At 58.0% G+C, this 15,892-nt stretch overlaps 1 protein-coding gene across 6 annotated transcripts; it reads right to left on the reverse strand.

Moving 5' to 3' along the window:
* Nucleotides 1-6,778: 6,778 nt before the first annotated feature.
* EGLN2 (egl-9 family hypoxia inducible factor 2) lies at nucleotides 6,779-15,606 on the reverse strand. Of its 6 annotated transcripts, XM_021670419.2 has the most exons (6): nucleotides 15,535-15,606; nucleotides 13,413-14,474; nucleotides 8,507-8,626; nucleotides 7,916-8,052; nucleotides 7,669-7,736; nucleotides 6,779-7,404 (listed from the first exon to the last, which is right to left on the reverse strand). In XM_021670419.2, exons 2-6 carry the CDS (start codon nucleotides 14,250-14,252, stop codon nucleotides 7,349-7,351), a joined length of 1,221 nt encoding a protein of 406 aa, XP_021526094.1. In that variant the 5' UTR covers nucleotides 14,253-14,474; nucleotides 15,535-15,606; the 3' UTR covers nucleotides 6,779-7,348. The 6 variants fall into 6 exon arrangements, 5 of the variants coding, with proteins under 5 accessions (XP_021526094.1, XP_012316873.1, XP_064237362.1 ...); XM_012461450.3 differs by lacking the exon at nucleotides 15,535-15,606 and having other exon boundaries at nucleotides 13,413-15,286; XM_064381292.1 differs by lacking the exons at nucleotides 6,779-7,404; nucleotides 7,669-7,736; nucleotides 15,535-15,606 and adding an exon at nucleotides 8,267-8,427 and having other exon boundaries at nucleotides 7,922-8,052; nucleotides 13,413-15,286.
* Nucleotides 15,607-15,892: the final 286 nt, after the last annotated feature.

A 15,892-nucleotide genomic window follows, 5' to 3' on the forward strand; every position in this document is an offset into this window, starting at 1 on the left:
TTTTATTTATTTATTGAGATGGAGTTTCGCTCTTGTTACCCAGGCTGGAGTGCAATGGCGCGATCTCGGCTCACCGCAACCTCCGCCTCCTGGGTTCAGGCAATTCTCCTGCCTCAGCCTCCTGAGTAGCTGGGATTACAGGCACGTGTTACCGTGCCCAGCTAATTTTTTGTATTTTTAGTAGAGACGGGCTTTCACCATGTTGACCAGGATGGTCTCGATCTCTTGACCTCGTGATCCACCCACCTCGGCCTCCCAAAGTGCTGGGATTATAGGCGTGAGCCACCGCGCCCGGCTATTTCTTTTATAGACAGGGTCTCCCTCTATTGCATAGGCTGGAGTGCAGTGGCACAATTCAAGGTCTCACTACGACCTTGAATTTCTGGGTTCAAATGATTCTCCTGCTTCTGCCCACTAAGTAGCTGGGACTACAGGCACCATGCCTGGCTAATATATATATATTTTTTTAATCTTTAGAAGAGACAGAGTCTTGCAGTGTTGCCTAGGCTGCTCTTGAACTCCTGGCTTCAGGCCATCTTCCCACCTCATGCTCCCAAAGCACTGGGATTACATACATGAGCCACCACACCCGGCCACAAAGCAGTATTATTACCACATTTTTACAGATGAGCAAACTAAGGCTCAGACAGGTGAAATGAGCTGCCCAAGATCACACAGCAACAGGCAGAGCAGGGATCTAAATTCAGACTCTGGGGCTACAGACACTGCACTTCTTTTATTCTATTCTTTCCTTCCCCCCACCCCCTTTTTTTCTTTTTTTTTCTTTTTTTTTTTTTTTTTTTTTTGGAGACATGGTCTCACTCTGTCTCTCAGGCTGGGATGCAATGGCATAATCACAGCTCACTGAAGGTTCAACCTCCTAGGCTCAAGTTATCCTCCCCCCTCAGTCTCCTGAGTAGCTGGGACTACAGGCTGCACTATGACCACAACTGGCTCATTTTTATTTTTATTTTTGAGACAGTCTCGCTCTGTCACCCAGGCTGGAGTGCAGTGGCTCAATTTCAGCTCACTGCAACCTCCACCTCCTGGGTTCAAGTGATTCTCCTGCCTCAGGCTCCCGCCAAGCTGGAATTACAGGTGCGTGCCATCACACCCAGCTAAATTCTCCCCCTTTGGGGTGGGGACAGCAACCCCAGGCATGTAGCTTCCCAACCCACCAGACCTAATACCCTAACATCCTGCTGACAGTGGTGGCTGCTCTCACTGGGCTGGCATCCCAAAGCACACTGAGCCAGATTCAGGCAGAGTGGAAGTGGCCTGAGTGGTCCTACCCTGAACGGGGTCTCCCCAAGGCGATGCAGAAACTGGGACGTGCTCTGCTGAGCATGGGGTTGGCTGGAGTGAGGATTATAGGCGGTCCCCACGTGCGGATTAAGGTGTCAGCTCTTTAATACCCATACTCTTCCCATCACAGGCTGACCACAGTCTACCCCAGGGCCCACAGAGGTAGGGGGAGAGAGGGAGAGATGGAGAGACTCAGAGGTCCTGAGAAAGACGAGTAGTGAGAGATGATGGAGAAGAACACATGGAGACCCTGAAGAGAGATGGAGAGAAAGAGGAAGAGACAGAGAGATACGCAGGGATGGCAGAGAGATCGGAAATCAAAGACTGGAAAGAGAGCCACTGAGAAAAGGGAGAGACAGAGATGTCCAGAGAGAGGAAAGACAAGGAGACCCTAAAACAGAGATAAATAAAGAGAACAGAAATGAGAGATAGAGAGACCTGAGAGAACAAGAAAAAGGGAGGAAAAGAAAGCCAGGAAGAAACAGAGAAATCCAGTCTAATTAGAATGAGAAACACTGAGGCGGGAGCATGACTTGAGCCCAGGAGTTCAAGACCAGCCTGGGCAACATATTGAGACTTGCTCTCTATGAATATTTAAAAAATTAGCCGGGCGTGGCGCTGTGCACCTCTAGTCCCAGCTATTTGGGAGGCTCAGGTGGGAGGATCACTTGATCCCAGGCGGTCGAGGCTGCAGTGAGCTGTGATGGTGCCACTGCACTCCAGCCTGGGCAACAGAACAAGACAGACAGAAGGGAAGAGAAGAGAAGAAAGGGAAAGGAGGGGAGGAGAGGGAAGAAAGAGGTGGAGCGCGGTGGCTCACGCCTGTGATCCTAGCAATTTAGGAGGCTGAGAAGGGAGGATCGTTTGAGACCAAGAGTTGAAACCAACCTGGCCAACATAGCAAGACCCTGTCTCTATGAAAAATAGAGATGGGCCGGGAGCGGTGGCTCACGCCTATAATCCCAGCACTTTGGGAGGCTGAGGCAGGCGAATCACCAGGTCAAGAGATCAAGACCATCCTGGCCAACATGGTGAAACCCCATCTCTACTAAAGATACAAAAAATTAGCTAGGTGTGGTGGCCTGAACCTGTAGTCCCAGCTACTCGGGAGGCTGAGACAGGAGAATCACTTGAACATGGGAGGCAGAGGTCGCAGTGAGCCGAGATCACACCACTGCACTGCAGCCTGACGGAGCGAGATGCTGTCTCAAAAATAAATAAACAAACAGAAGTAGGGAGGAAGAAAAATGTGCACTCATTCAACAAATATTTACTAAGTGCCTACTGCTGTGCTGAGCACTGTTTTAAATGCTGGGATACAGAAGTGAACAAGACGAAATCCCTGCCCTAGAAAAGCCAACATTCCAGAGGACAGCCTACCAGAGCAAATGGAAGAAGAGTCAGGAGTTGGGGAAAAAGCCAGAGGCAGTAATAAAGAGGATCCACTGGCGAGCCTGTCACAAAGGGGTGGGTATTCATGAACCAGAGGTACTGGGTATAGCATTCAGGGGGCCCACAGGTGGCTCAGAGGTTGAGGAATACATCTATAGGCCAAGTAAGTTGGACTCAAAGGTGCTAAGGGCTCAGGATGGTGCACCTGTTGGCTGGGCGTGTTGATATGAAAATGCTGGTGCCCCAAAGTTGCTAAGTAGGACAGGCTGAGGCAGGTACACACACACAAAAGCCAGGGGAGCCACGGCACAGTTCCACTAGGGTTGGGGACAGGGTGGAGACCTCGGGTTGGGGAATCCACAGAATGAGCAGCCAGGAGACGTCCACTCCTCCCACTTCGGGTCTCCACCCCTAAGACCCCTTGGAAATCAAACAGAGGTGAAGGGGTGCAGGCGTGGAGAACGGCAGGCATGATGATCGGGGGATCGTGGCGCTGCTCTTGTGGCTTCTGGTGCTGGCGCTGGCATGGTGGGGGTAGGTGGGTGCGGTGCTCAGATGCAGGGGTCCCTACCTCCCTGGCTCAGGCCGCTCCCATTGCTGGGAAACTTGCTGCTGTAGTCCAGAGGCCTGGACCGGGAACTCCTGGAGGTAACCCCACAGAAATGGGGGAACAGAATTCTGGATTCTTGGAGGCAGGGCTGGGGACTAGAACACCTCCTGAATGAAGACAGCTGAGGGCTTGTCCTCTAAGATCCTGAGGAAGGACAGGAAGGATGAGTGCCCCGGACTCCTGAGTTCTAGGAAAGGAGCCTAGCGAGCTTGGGACCAGGACACTGGGTCGTAAGGGAGGAGCCCAGAGCAGGAAATCAGCCTGTGGGAAGAGGGAGCAGGGCGGGTCTGTTCTCCTGGTTCAAGGCGGTGAGGCCGAGTACTGAGGGTCCAGGAGTCCTCTGAGAGTGCAGAAGGCTGGGAGGTAGGACTTCTCGGTTCCACGGGAAGAAGGAAGAGGGGGCCTGGACTCCTCTAAGTCTCAGGGAGGAAGGAGCTGGGGATCTGAACTCCTGACCCTGAGGAATGAGGGGCTGGCGTGGGGGGGGAACTCCTGGGTCTGAAGGAAGAGGGAGGTGGGGGCGAGGGCTCGGATGAGGAACCCGATGGGCACCTGCTGAGCACCGGCCCCTGGTGCTCTCCCGCCGCTGGGGCCCGGTGCTCGCAGTGTGGCTGGGCCCGCGGCCTGCAGTGGCGCTGTGTGTGCGGCGTTGGTGCTACCGGCCGATGCCTTGTCCGGCCGTGGGTCCATGGCCGTCTTCGAACGCTTCACACGCGTTAACGGTGAGGCCCGGGGCTGGACGTCCCGGCCGGGATGCTCCAGGATGGGCCCCTAAAGGTAGAGGTGGGAAAATGGAGGCAGGGCCTGACAGAGACTCCAACCCACCAGGTGCCCACAGCCGAGAGAGGGCAGGGAGGCGCTAAAGCGTCAGGTTCGAACCGAGCTTCACCCCGCAGCCGAGAAGAGAGAAGAGCCAAAGACTCAAAGCCCGAGAGCCTTTGGGTACAGGTCAGGGATCGAGACCAACAAAGGAGGGGCCAGCGTGTGGATAGGGCACTTAGTGGTCTGGTAAATAAGCAAAGCGAAGGAAAGCAGCTGCAGGGGTCGGAAGCCCAGAAAGGGATGTAGCTAGCGACCCGGCGCTTCCTGGACGGGGCGTGGCCAACTCCTGGGCCCGCCTCTTTTCCTGTCTCCCCGACAGGAATCCTGTTTTCTAACAGGACGCCCTGGCGGACACTGCGCAATTTTGCACTTGGGAGCGCTGGATTTCGGGTTGGGTACGCGGAGTATGGAGGCGCGCGTCCTGGAGGCGGCGGCTGGTCTGCTTCAAGCCACCACTGATGCGGCCTGGCCGGGAGAGCAGAAGGGCCTGGTGTGGGTGTGGCCCTTGGACTGCCAAGGTGGGGCCACTGGAAGGTGTGTGGCTTTAAGAAAACCAATAAGCCCACGGAGCTGGCTGGGGGCCGGACCACACGTTAAGACCACGGTCCTGTTCCCACCCCCAAGAGCCCGGCTTGACCCCATGGGCCACTGGATAATGCTGCATTCAATGTTATCTGTTGTCTTCAGGAACCACTATGGTTATGGGGACCCGGAGTTTCTGACGCTCCTGAACCTCTTTAATGACACCTTCCACATCCTGAGTTCTAGACAGGGCGACGTGAGAGGGCTGGCCACAGTCTCTCCCTTTTGAGTCCAGCCTTATGCCAAATCGCGAGTCTGCAGACCTACCTACAGTGGATCATTAGAGTGAGGTGAGATTCTTGGAATGGAAGAGTTCTAGAAGCTCCAGTATCAAAGTCCTGGTGCAATCTTCCTCGTCTAAAGAAACTAAGGCCTAGTGGCTTCGTCCAGGGCCCTTGTTGAGGCCCTGTCTCTCCAGATGGACATTTTTCCCGTCTCTCATGGACTGGCTCCATGGCCGCACCACCTAATCTCCGGAAACTCTTTGGAGCTGAAGGTCTTCATCTCTCAGCAAATCCAGCGACACCGGCAGATGTGGCAGCTGGTGGAGACTCGCGATTTCATCGATTGCTTCGTCGACCAGATGGCTAAGGTATATGTGGATCCCAGCTCCCTAACTGTCCATGCTGCCCACCAAGTGCCTAGCACGCAACAGGGTGTCTCCTCTGCCCACAGCAGCAGCAGGATGCAGGAGGAGACGTTGGTAATCACGACACTTTTTTTTTTTTTGGCAGCACCGAGACCACGAGCACCACTCTGCACTATGGGCTCCTTATTCTACTTAGGTACCCAGAGGTAGCAGGTTTGCGAGCTGGAGACACCCAGAATGGGAGGCTGTGGTTTGGGGATGGCTGGAGGGTCCCGAAGTGCGCAGCTCACAACCTCCCCTGGCTCCCCACAAGGTGCACTGAAGCTGCACACTGTGGCAGGGTGGCCACGCACCGCAAGCCTGGATGACCACATGCACCTGCCCTACACCAATGCAGTGCTGCTTGAGATCCAGCGCTTCATCAGCGTGGTGCCGCCGCGCGCCCTCATTCGCGACACCTACCTGAGAGACCACTTTCTGCCCAAGGTGCCCACAGAGTCTGGGGATCCTGTGCGGGGCCCGGGTGCATAAGCGTGTATTCCGAGATCAGCCAGAACGGGAGCGCGTGCACTGTGCCAACTGAAGCAGTTATCCCTGGAGCAGGAAGGAAGGCCCACCTTCCCTTAGGCTTTTTATTTTTTTGAGTCTCCGTTGCCCATGCTGGAGTACAGTGGTGCAATCTCAGCTCACTGCAACCTCCGCCTCCAGGGTTCAAGCGATTCTCCTGCCTCAGGCTCCTGAGTAGCTGCTATTACAGGCACCTGGCAACACGCCTCGCTAATTTTTGTATTTTTAGTAGAGATGGGGTTTCACGATGTTGGCCAGGCTAGTCTCAAACTTCTGACCTCAAGTGATCCACCCTCCTGAGCCAGAATACTGGGATTACAGGTGTGTTATCCACCTGGTCTAAAAAGCATCTTGGATGGAGGAGGTGTACGTGCTCACCAAGTCCACAGGTAACCTGAGTTGCACGTACCCCCAGGGCACCTTTGATTCCCCTGCTTGTGACTGTGCACCAGGACCCACTCAATTCAAGAACCCAGAGTTGCTTCAACCCTACCAACTTCCTGGACAGCAAGGGCAAGTTCCAGGGCAATGATGTTTTCATGCCCTCAGGTGCTGGCAGGAAAGGAAGGGGACCAGCCTGGACCGGCTCGGGGGTGCATGGTGATCATTATGCACCCGTGTACCCAGGAAAGCAAATGTACCTGGGCGCAGGCCTGGCCCACTCGGAGAGCTTCCTCTTCCTTAGTGCCGTCCTACAGAGGCTCTGCGCCTGCTCCCTGTGGTAAACCCCAGCTCCATCCACCTCACCTGCAGTGCACTGGCCTGAGCAATGTCCCCCCGCAGCCTTCCAGCTCCAACTACCTCAGAGGCCTGCTGAGGTCAGGCTCCACTATGGTGGGCTCGCTGGCCCTCAAACCTCCATACACTCCCTGGTCAATAAAAGCCCTAAATTGCAGATGGAGTCAGATGTGTGCAGCTCTGAGGTAAACTTTTATTTCTTGGCTGATAGGACTTCCACACCCATGCTCCTCCTGGCACCTTCTACTCTGCCCAAGCAGTGGCAGCCCAGTCCCAAAGGTGCCTGCCATGGCCACAGGGGTTGGGGAGTCACTTCACATTCCAGGCTGGACGAGTGAGAGGGCTTGGGGGTACTCCCCCCACACCATTGCCAGCAAGAGGCCATGACTCACCGCAACCCCAAATCCTGCCTCCTGGTGGGAAGTGACAATGCCTCCTCCCAGCTCTCCACACCTAATGGGGTCATGACCAGACAGGGTAGGACCCAGGCCCCCAGCCTCAGTTGGTAACGGTGGCCTCCAAGGCTGCCCCCTGTCCTGGTCACAACCCCAGCCCCCATCACGGGGCAGCAGAGGTCTCTTCTGCTCCTTGGTCCTCAGCAACAGACAGAGCCTTCCACGCCAGGCAGGACAGAGGCAGAGTCAGAAGCAGCAGCGGTGGCAGGGAAGGAGCGGCCAGCACGAGCGCAGGGCTCTCCTGAAGTCAGGGCAAGCTGTCTGCCATGCGGCTCTGGGACCTAGCCACTAGGTGGGCGTAGGTGGCTGTGATACAGGTACTTGGACACCTTTCTGTCCTGATGCTGGGGGTGAGAGGGGACAGGAGATGGTGAGTCATCAGGGAACGGACGAAAAAGCCAAGGGAAACCTGGGGAGATGAGGAGAGGACCAGGAAGAAATGGGGCTCCTGTTGGGGTACCAGGAGAGTGGGCTGTCTGAGGAAGGTGGGCAGAGATGAGGAAAAGTGAGTGGTGGGATTTAACGAGAGGCTGATGAGGGGGATGGGGTGGCGTGAGGCCCAACAGGACCCACAGAATAAGAAGGACTGGAGGGAGGGAAGCAGATACCTAGCTGATACTTGTCTTTGGCTGCTGCCCGCTCCTTGGCATCAAAATACCAGACAGTGATGGCGTACCTGGGGACCGGGGTGGTTGGACATCAGTTTTCTGCAATTCCAGCTACCATCTCCACCCGGTTCTGCTCCCACCTAGGCCCCTTCTCAGTACTTTGTCACTCCCTAGTCACTCTGGGGCTCTGACGGGACACTATCACAAGGGGAGCAGCTGGGTGCATCCCCAGAAGTACAGTTCATACCTGGTGGCATACGCTGGCTTCACCTCGTGGGGGTTCCGCCGGTCAGACCAGAAAATGAGCAACCGGTCAAAGAGTGGCTCGATGTTGGCTACCACCGGCCGGCCCTCAGGGAAGATCTGCAGCAGGCCTCCATGCACCTGGGGGTGGGCCAGAGGATGAGGCTGGCTGGTCCCACCCAGAGCCGCTGCCTCCCACGGCGCCCCGGGAGCCCACCAGGGGGCGCAGCGTCTGCCCACATCACTCCCTCCCACCACTCGGGCTCTCAAAATGAATGACAACCCAGAGTCTGCATCACCATGGAGATGGGCAGGAAGCTACTAAAGACAGGAAAAGGGGGAAAGTGTTCATTACAAGGCCGGGTGGGGCTGGGCAGACAGCACCATTCCCGGAAAGAGGGGAGTTCCCACCACACAGTCAGCTAGAGAGGAGGAGGTGCCATTTCCCAGGAAGAGCCGGCAGATCGCACCGCCTGCTGTGGGTTGAAGAGGAACAGGAGAATGCCAGAATCTGGGCTGAGAGTGGAAAATGGAGTGGATGCACGCCACCCCTGCCCGGCCCCAGCCCCGGCCCCACCCTCGCCCTCACCCCTACCTTAACGTCCCAGTTCTGATTCAGGTAATAGATACAGGTGATGCAGCGTCCATCGCCGTGGGGATTGTCAACGTGCCTTACGTACCCGAGCCCATTGCCTGGGTAACACGCCACCATGGCCTGGCAGGGATGGAGGGAGGGAGGTTTACTGGGGCTAGGCGGGCACGTCTTGGAGAAGCAGCCATGAATTACCTATTTTCCCACCCCTCCTTGCCCCCTGTTTTCCCCTTGACTCCTTGAATATCCTGGGATCCAAGCTCCTGCCCCAAAAGACTTTCTCCTTTTTCAGCCAAAATCCCATCCCCAAGTCCATCAGCAACCTCAGCTCCTGGGCCTCAAGAGCCCACTCCCTCCCACTCACATACCTGGGGCCTGGCACCCAGCTAGGGCTCAATGAGTAACAGAGGATTTGATGCTTTTTTTTAAGATACCCCAAATCCCACCTCAGCCATTCCATTTAATACCAATTTAAACATTTTTAGATGTTCAGGGAGGTGGTCTCACAGCCCTAGACCTGGGGTTCTTACCCTTGGCTGTGGAGTGGAACCCCGGGGAGCTCTGAGGTTCTGATGTACCCGGCCTAAGGAAGGGCCTGAAATCTGTAAAAGCTCCCAGGTAATTTCTACTATGCAGCAATGTTGAGAACTGCTGCCCTAGACTACAAAGAATCCCCACTAAATTATCTGTCCCATATATATCTGAACAGGAACCAAACCTAGAGTCTGAATAGAAAGTGAGATCTAATTCCAACTCCAAGGATAATTTGCTGGGTAACCCTCGCCACTTCCACCTGAATGGGCCTCAACTGTCTCGTGTACAAGGCTAATAAACACTTCTCTGTTTATAGCACTACCAATTCACCCCTCTGAGAACATAACTTTGGAGGTTCTTGACTCCCATCCCCCGGAGCTCTAACAGGACTCATTCTAGGGCTTGGTTTCTCTGTCTAACAGGGTTCTTTCCATGCTGCAGCCAGGGCCCCGGGATGTCTGTCATCAGGGAGTTGGCAGAAAGGTGGCTGAGAGGTAAAGGAAATGGCCCAGCCACCTCTGCAGGCCCAATTCCCTGGTTCGAGTCTCAGTGCTGCCACATGAGCTGTGACATCAGGCAGGCAACTTCCTGGTCCCAGGTTCCTCATCCATGAAATGCAGCTGACAGCTATGTCACAGGTTGTGTAACAAGCGAACAAGATAACAAGTGTCTGGGAAGACAGCCAGCACAGTGCCTGCCACACAGAGAGCCGGAGCACGGGCTGAAATGCCATTTAAAAATAAAAAAGGTCCCTGTCCCACCCTCTGCCCAAAGTCACTATAGTGGCAAGATGAGATAGTAGACAAAAAGGGGAGGACCAGCACAAGGACCTTCAGCTTCTCCCCGGCCTGGACCATCCACCTTGACCTCTCCGCCCCGGTACAACTCTGCCGGCTTCCGCTCCCCACCAATCCTCAGCTACACCTACGGGCCCAGCCCAGCAAGACAGCCCCAAGATAAACATTCGCGATCAAACATCAGTGGCTGCGGCCACAACAGGATGCTTGCCAAGCAGGCACGCCACGGCAGGCTGCGCCGCTTCAATCCTCACCCTCCCCAGGATGCCTCCCAGCACATTATCCCAGGGCTCACCCCTCTGAGGATGCTAAGCTGCTCTGCATTAACCATGTGCACCTGATCCACCACAGACCCTGCCCTGGAAAGAGAGGGCTGCCACGGTCTATGGCCACCTAGCAGCAGAAAGCCAACAACCTTCTCTCTGGCAGCACCAGAGTCCAATTAGTGACAAGGCCCCCAGGGAAAACCCTAGCTGCTGCACCCCAAGGATGAGGAGCGGGCACCTTCTCTGCACTGCTCACTCCCTGCAGATGGGTCAGTGCTCTGAGCAACCACCTCACTGGGAGAGGAGAACCTGGCCGTGGCCCAGGAGGCTCGGAAGCAGTGAGGTGCTGACTGGAGATGGGCAAGGCCTCCCCAGTTAGGAAGCCAATCAGAGATCACACTGATGATGCAGGTGAATGGGTGAGGGGAAGGGGCCGAGCGCTGCACCCTCCTCCTGCCACAATTCATCCCCACATGGCAGCCAGAGCCCCTGTCTCCAGGTCTTCACTGCATCCTGAGAAAATACAAATTCCCAGCCACAGCCGCCAAGGCCCCCAACCTCATGTGCCACTCCCATCACTCTGCGCCATGCCTCAACAGGCTTAGCTCATCGCCCCCACAAGGCCTCTGCACTGGCCTGGGACACACTTCCTTCTGGCCCTTTTTGTTCAGGACTCAGAGGTCAAGGGTCACCTTGAGTACTCCAGCTGACAGCAACATGGCATCAGCGGAGGCACCTGTTTATCTAGTACTGCCCTGGAAAGCAGCCACAGGGAAGCCCCTGGGGCCAGGTGGGCGTCCCCAGTGCGCAGTGCAGTACCTGCTGACCGAGTGCGCTGCTCTGGGCCTCCTCTGCACCCGAGCCCTCCTGTGTTCCCTCCTGCCCTGTCCACTCTCACACAGCACCTCCCACCAAGCACACAGGACTCGCGCAGAAACAGGAACCTGCTCCTTTAGGGCCCCACCCTTCCCCCACATACACACACCTTGAGGGTGAAAGCATCCTCTGGCCCCAAGAAAGCATCTACTTCCTGCCCTCATAAGGGAAAACCTCAGGAAACTTTCTCTCCACTCATCCCACCTAGGGGAGGGACAGATGGGACCAGAGCCAGGAGACTGAAGACTTAAAGGCTATTGGTGACAATGTGTCTGCCAAAAGCCCCACCACCACTACACAGATATGCCAGTCAGAAGCCTGTGACTGAGCCAATGACAGCCGGTCCCACCTCCAAGCTGCTCTTCAAGGAGCAAACCAAGCAAGCTGGACCCTCCCTGGAGTCCCCTCTGGTAGCCCTTGCTGCTAGTGGGAGTCAACCTTCTCCCACCTACAGGTCAACCGAGTACCTGTCCCCAACCAGGGAGCTAGGGGAAGTTAGGAACACAGGAGCTCCACTCAGAATGACTGAGAAGCAGGTTGCCACTGGCTCTGGCTACACTGGTGACCCATGTTCCCACGGCAACTGCTGCGACCCACCTCGGCACCCCACAGTCTTGCTCCAAGGTCCGTAAGAGTGTCCAGATGGGGCCCTCTAAAAGTGGGAAAGCCTGGAGTTGCTGTCTCCCTGGGGAGGGGAGGCTTCCCCTAAGTTCCCAGTCCAGCCTGGCTGGTCCTTACCTCCCTAGGGCAATTAGGGTCCCTTAGGGCTACAAAAGTCCCAACCCCACTCCCCATTCCCAGTCTTCACGAGGACCCTGTCCCCAGCCACGTGGAAGATGGGCATCAGATAGGCACCAAAAGACAAGAGATCTTCTCCCCTCCTCAAACTGGCACAGACATGCTGGGGAGGTAACCTGGTTTTCCCATTCCATGGATCAGCAAACTGAGGGTCAGGGTAGTGTCCCATCTGGGCCACTCAACCCTTCTGGTCTCCCCGCAATGAGGACGACGGCCAACCTGGGGTAAAGATGCTGAGCCAGGGAGGCCACTGATCCCGCCTGCACAGGAGCCAAGCCCAGGGAGGGGCCGGCTCTGGCCCAGCTATCAAGTAACAGGAGGGAGAGGGAAGTAGAACAAGTTCCAGCTGGGGTGGGGAGGAAACAGTCCTTGGCCCCGGGGGAGCCCTGGTCCCTGAGCCAGCTCCAGCCTGAAAAGAAAGCCACACAGAGGCAGAACCCAAGATGGGATCTGCAGGAGAAGGGAGGGGACATCAGGAGCTCAGCCTCACGCCTGCAGGGCACAACACAGCCCGTGCCATCAGCCAGCTGTGCTGAGCAGTGGGCACTCCCCACGGGCCCTTGTCCAAAGGACACCAAGCCCTGGACTCAAGGCCAGGGCCCCTACACTGCCCATGAAGAGAATAATTGTGTCAGCAGGCTGGAAAGGCACTGTGGACCACTTCCTGTGTTGGGCTCCTGACCAGGTAGCTGGAGGCCATGAGCCTTGACAGCTGCCCATAAACTCCAAGCAAATGAGCATTTGTCTTAAGAGAGGATCTGTGGTCTCTGACAGTGTCTCAAAAAGACCCAGGCTCCAAAATACAATTAAGAACTATTGTTTGAAAGCAAAAAGCAAAAGGGACTAAGAAGAAACAAATTAAGGCAGAGAGAAGAGAGCAGAGATGGAAAGGGACGAAGTGACACACAGGACGGGGAATGGAGGGCAGGGACTCAGGCGGGGACTGGTGGGAGAGACGGGAAAGAGAGTTCCACCCCGGCCAGCAGGCAGCCACCCAGTGCCACCCCCGGGAGGCTGTCCTGGATGCAGGTGCCACAGTGGGGACCCAGGGCACAGTGCAGTCCAGGCCCAGGCACTCAGCCCAGCGGACAGCACCCCTTCCCTTACCTCAGCCCAGGGCTCACTCCTCATAGCCACCTCCCCCTTCTGCTTCTCCTGCCTGGGAGACAGGATGGACGACCAAGGGACACGGGCCAGCAGACAGGGAAGGATGGATGCAGAAGCACAGGAAGGGCAGACAGCAACAGAGGATGGACAGGTGAACTGTGTGCCTGTCTACATCACCGTTCTTGGTCTGGGGCCACAGACACCAGGAGGCCGTAAACCCCACCATGGCCCATGCTGTGAATGTCAGCAGCTCTCGTGAGGTTCTTCAAGAGGGTTCCTGGCAAAGTCAAGAACCACTGTGGCTCCAGGCCAAAACTCCTGGCTTACAGGTGCACACATTAAGGCCCATAGGGAGGACAAAGACACCACCCCTGACAAGTCCCCACAAGTGAGAGTACCCCCTCCACAGAACAGCCTAAACCCTTCTGTGACTTCCCAGATGCCTGTCTCCAAATCCATTGTGCTCAGAGCACTGGACGCCACACTGGGGTGCTGCAAAGCCCCTGCACAGAGGCCCCCACCTAGCCTTACCTTGGTGCGCCCGTTGATGACGTAGCTGCCCAGCCGCCCTGCGCAGTGACGGATGACGGCGTCCACATGGGCCATGAGGGCACCGATGCTTCGGCAGCCTGGCTCATGGCCTTCCACCCAGGCAATCTGGTCCCCACGGATGCTGCGCGGCGGGATCGCCCGCTGGCTGACCAGCTGCCCATCTCGCAGGCGCCCACCCCGTTTGAGGGCCTCCACCTCGGCCAGCACGCGGCCACCCAGTGCTGCCCCCAGGAAGCTGTCCTTGACGCAGATGCCGTAGTACCGCATGCAGGGCACGATATAGTCCAGGGCCAGGCGCTCAGGCGCAGAGGGCAGCACCTCCTCCATCAGCCCAGCGCTGGCCTCACCACTGCCACCGCTGCAGCCGCAGCTCATACCACCCTCCCGCTGCTCTGCCTCCTGGTTCTCTTGCCTGGCCCAGGGCCGCTTGCTGGGTGAAGGGGCATCCCCACCATCCTCAGCCCATTTCCGTTTGGGGGCCTCAGGCCGGGCACCCTGGGCTGCCAGTCGCTGGCACCCCTTGGTGACCAGCGCTGCGGCACCTTCACTCTGCAGTGGCCGCAGCTCACCACCATCCTGCCCACCAAAGCCCTCCCGAAGGGGGCTGGCAGTGGTAGAGGTGGCTGTGGCTCTGGGGGTCCCACTCCCTGCTGAGGCCTCACTGGGCACTCCCGGACAGTGGTAGGAGGGGAGCAAGGGACAGGGCAGGTAACTCTCCACCCCCATCCTGGCCCGGCCAGGCTCCAAGGGCTCTGACGAAGACCCCGGTAACTGAGGGAGAGCCTGACTTAGGGGCTGCGACTGGCACGGGCTGTCCATGGCAGCAGTGTCTTCATCCCCCGGGCATGGAGGGCACCGCCCGGGCCCATGGTGCCACCCTCCTCCGCCTCCACTTGATGCAGCTGGGGGCCACCGGGCCTGGCGTGGGGCAGGGTGAGGCAGGGCAAACAGCGAGAGCTCTTCTCGTGCCCCGGGGATTGCTTGCAGGTCCCCAAGTCCTCTGCCGTCCCTAAGGGCTTGGGAAGGGACCCTTCAGGGTGGCTAGAGAAAGGAAAAAAAAGAGATGTGAAAGGAGCTAGAGACCGGCAGGCAGGGGAAAGGGAGATGGTATGGGCAGCAGCGAGGAAGACAACCAGTACAGACTTGGCTATAGAGACTCCCCAAAACCTGAGGCCAAGTCCAGGAGAGGACCCTGACAATCTGGGGGTGCGGGAGTCTGCTGACAGTTAAGGGGCAGTGATGGGGAGAGGCTGGAGGCCAGAGGCTGGGTAGATGACCCCAAGACAGAGGACTGTGGGGCGGGTTGTGGGATGCGGTAACCACACACACGGGAGTAGAAAAGGGTGGTGTGGAGAGGTGGAGAAGAGAGGGTTTGCAAAATACGAGGGATCTGCCTTGGCGTTCCAGAGAGACACAGAGAAATGTGGGGGATCCAGAGACAGTCAGAGTTGGGGGTGGCGGGGTCAACAGAGGAAACTGGGGAGTCCAGGGACAAAGAGACCCAGGGACCCAGGGACCGAAAAACAGACCGGAGGGAAGCTGGGAGGGAGGGCCCGGGACGGAGCGGGGCTGTGGGGTCGACCCGAGTCCGACGGGAGGAAGCTGGTCGGGGGCGGACACACATCCAGACGGAAGGGAGGTCCCAAGACCGACGGACGGGAAGGGCCCTCGGGGAGAGGGTCCACGGCGACAGAGGGAAGAACGAAGGAGGGTGCACGCACCCCAAGACAGGACGAGGGAAAAAGTCGCCCCCTCCCGGGTACCCCCACGCCCCCCGCCCGGGGCGGGCCCTGAGGCCCCTTCTGAGCACATAAGCGACAGGGGCAGGGCCTAGGGACCGCTCGGACCCCCTCCCTTCCCCCTCCCCTCGGCCTAAGCCCGGCTCGCGCTCCCCGCCCCCGCCCCCGCCCCACCCCCCAACCGCCGGCACCCTACATCCCCGGCGCGCGTCCCCTCCCCCGCGCCGCACCCCCCATCCCCCTCCCAGGGGTAGCACCCGCGGGCCCCGGAGCGCGCCCCTACGCCTCGCCCGGCTCGCGCCGGCGCCCCGGCTCCGACTTTGTCTCCTCCCCGCTCCCTTCTCGCCCCGCAACCTCCTCACCGAGCTTTTTCCTCCGGCCCCGGCGCCGCCGTTTGTGCCAGCCGCCCTGCGCCGCACAGCGCGCCATGCCCCGCCCCCACCGCGCGCGACGCCCCGCCCCGCCTCGCCTCGCCCAGTGGGCACGTGACCGCTCCCCGCGGAGGGGACAGCGCCTGCGCAAGCCCAAGCCGCGCGGGGCGGGGCGAGGAAGTTCGGGACCACCCCCCAACACCCGGGCGATAGGAAACTTAGGTGCTTGGCCGACACGAGGTTCATTTGCATCCTCCGCCCCGCCCCCTTTGCGCGGGTGCGGAAACGCAGTGAGAGAGGCCGGGTGTGGGAGAGGGTGTTTCTTGCTTGTTGGAATCTAGCGGCGTCG

The sequence above is a fragment of the Aotus nancymaae genome, unplaced genomic scaffold (assembly GCF_030222135.1).
Source record: "Aotus nancymaae isolate 86718 unplaced genomic scaffold, 86718_ANA_hifiasm-v0.15.2.pri h1tg000028l, whole genome shotgun sequence".
NCBI classification, from domain to species: domain Eukaryota; kingdom Metazoa; phylum Chordata; class Mammalia; order Primates; family Aotidae; genus Aotus; species Aotus nancymaae.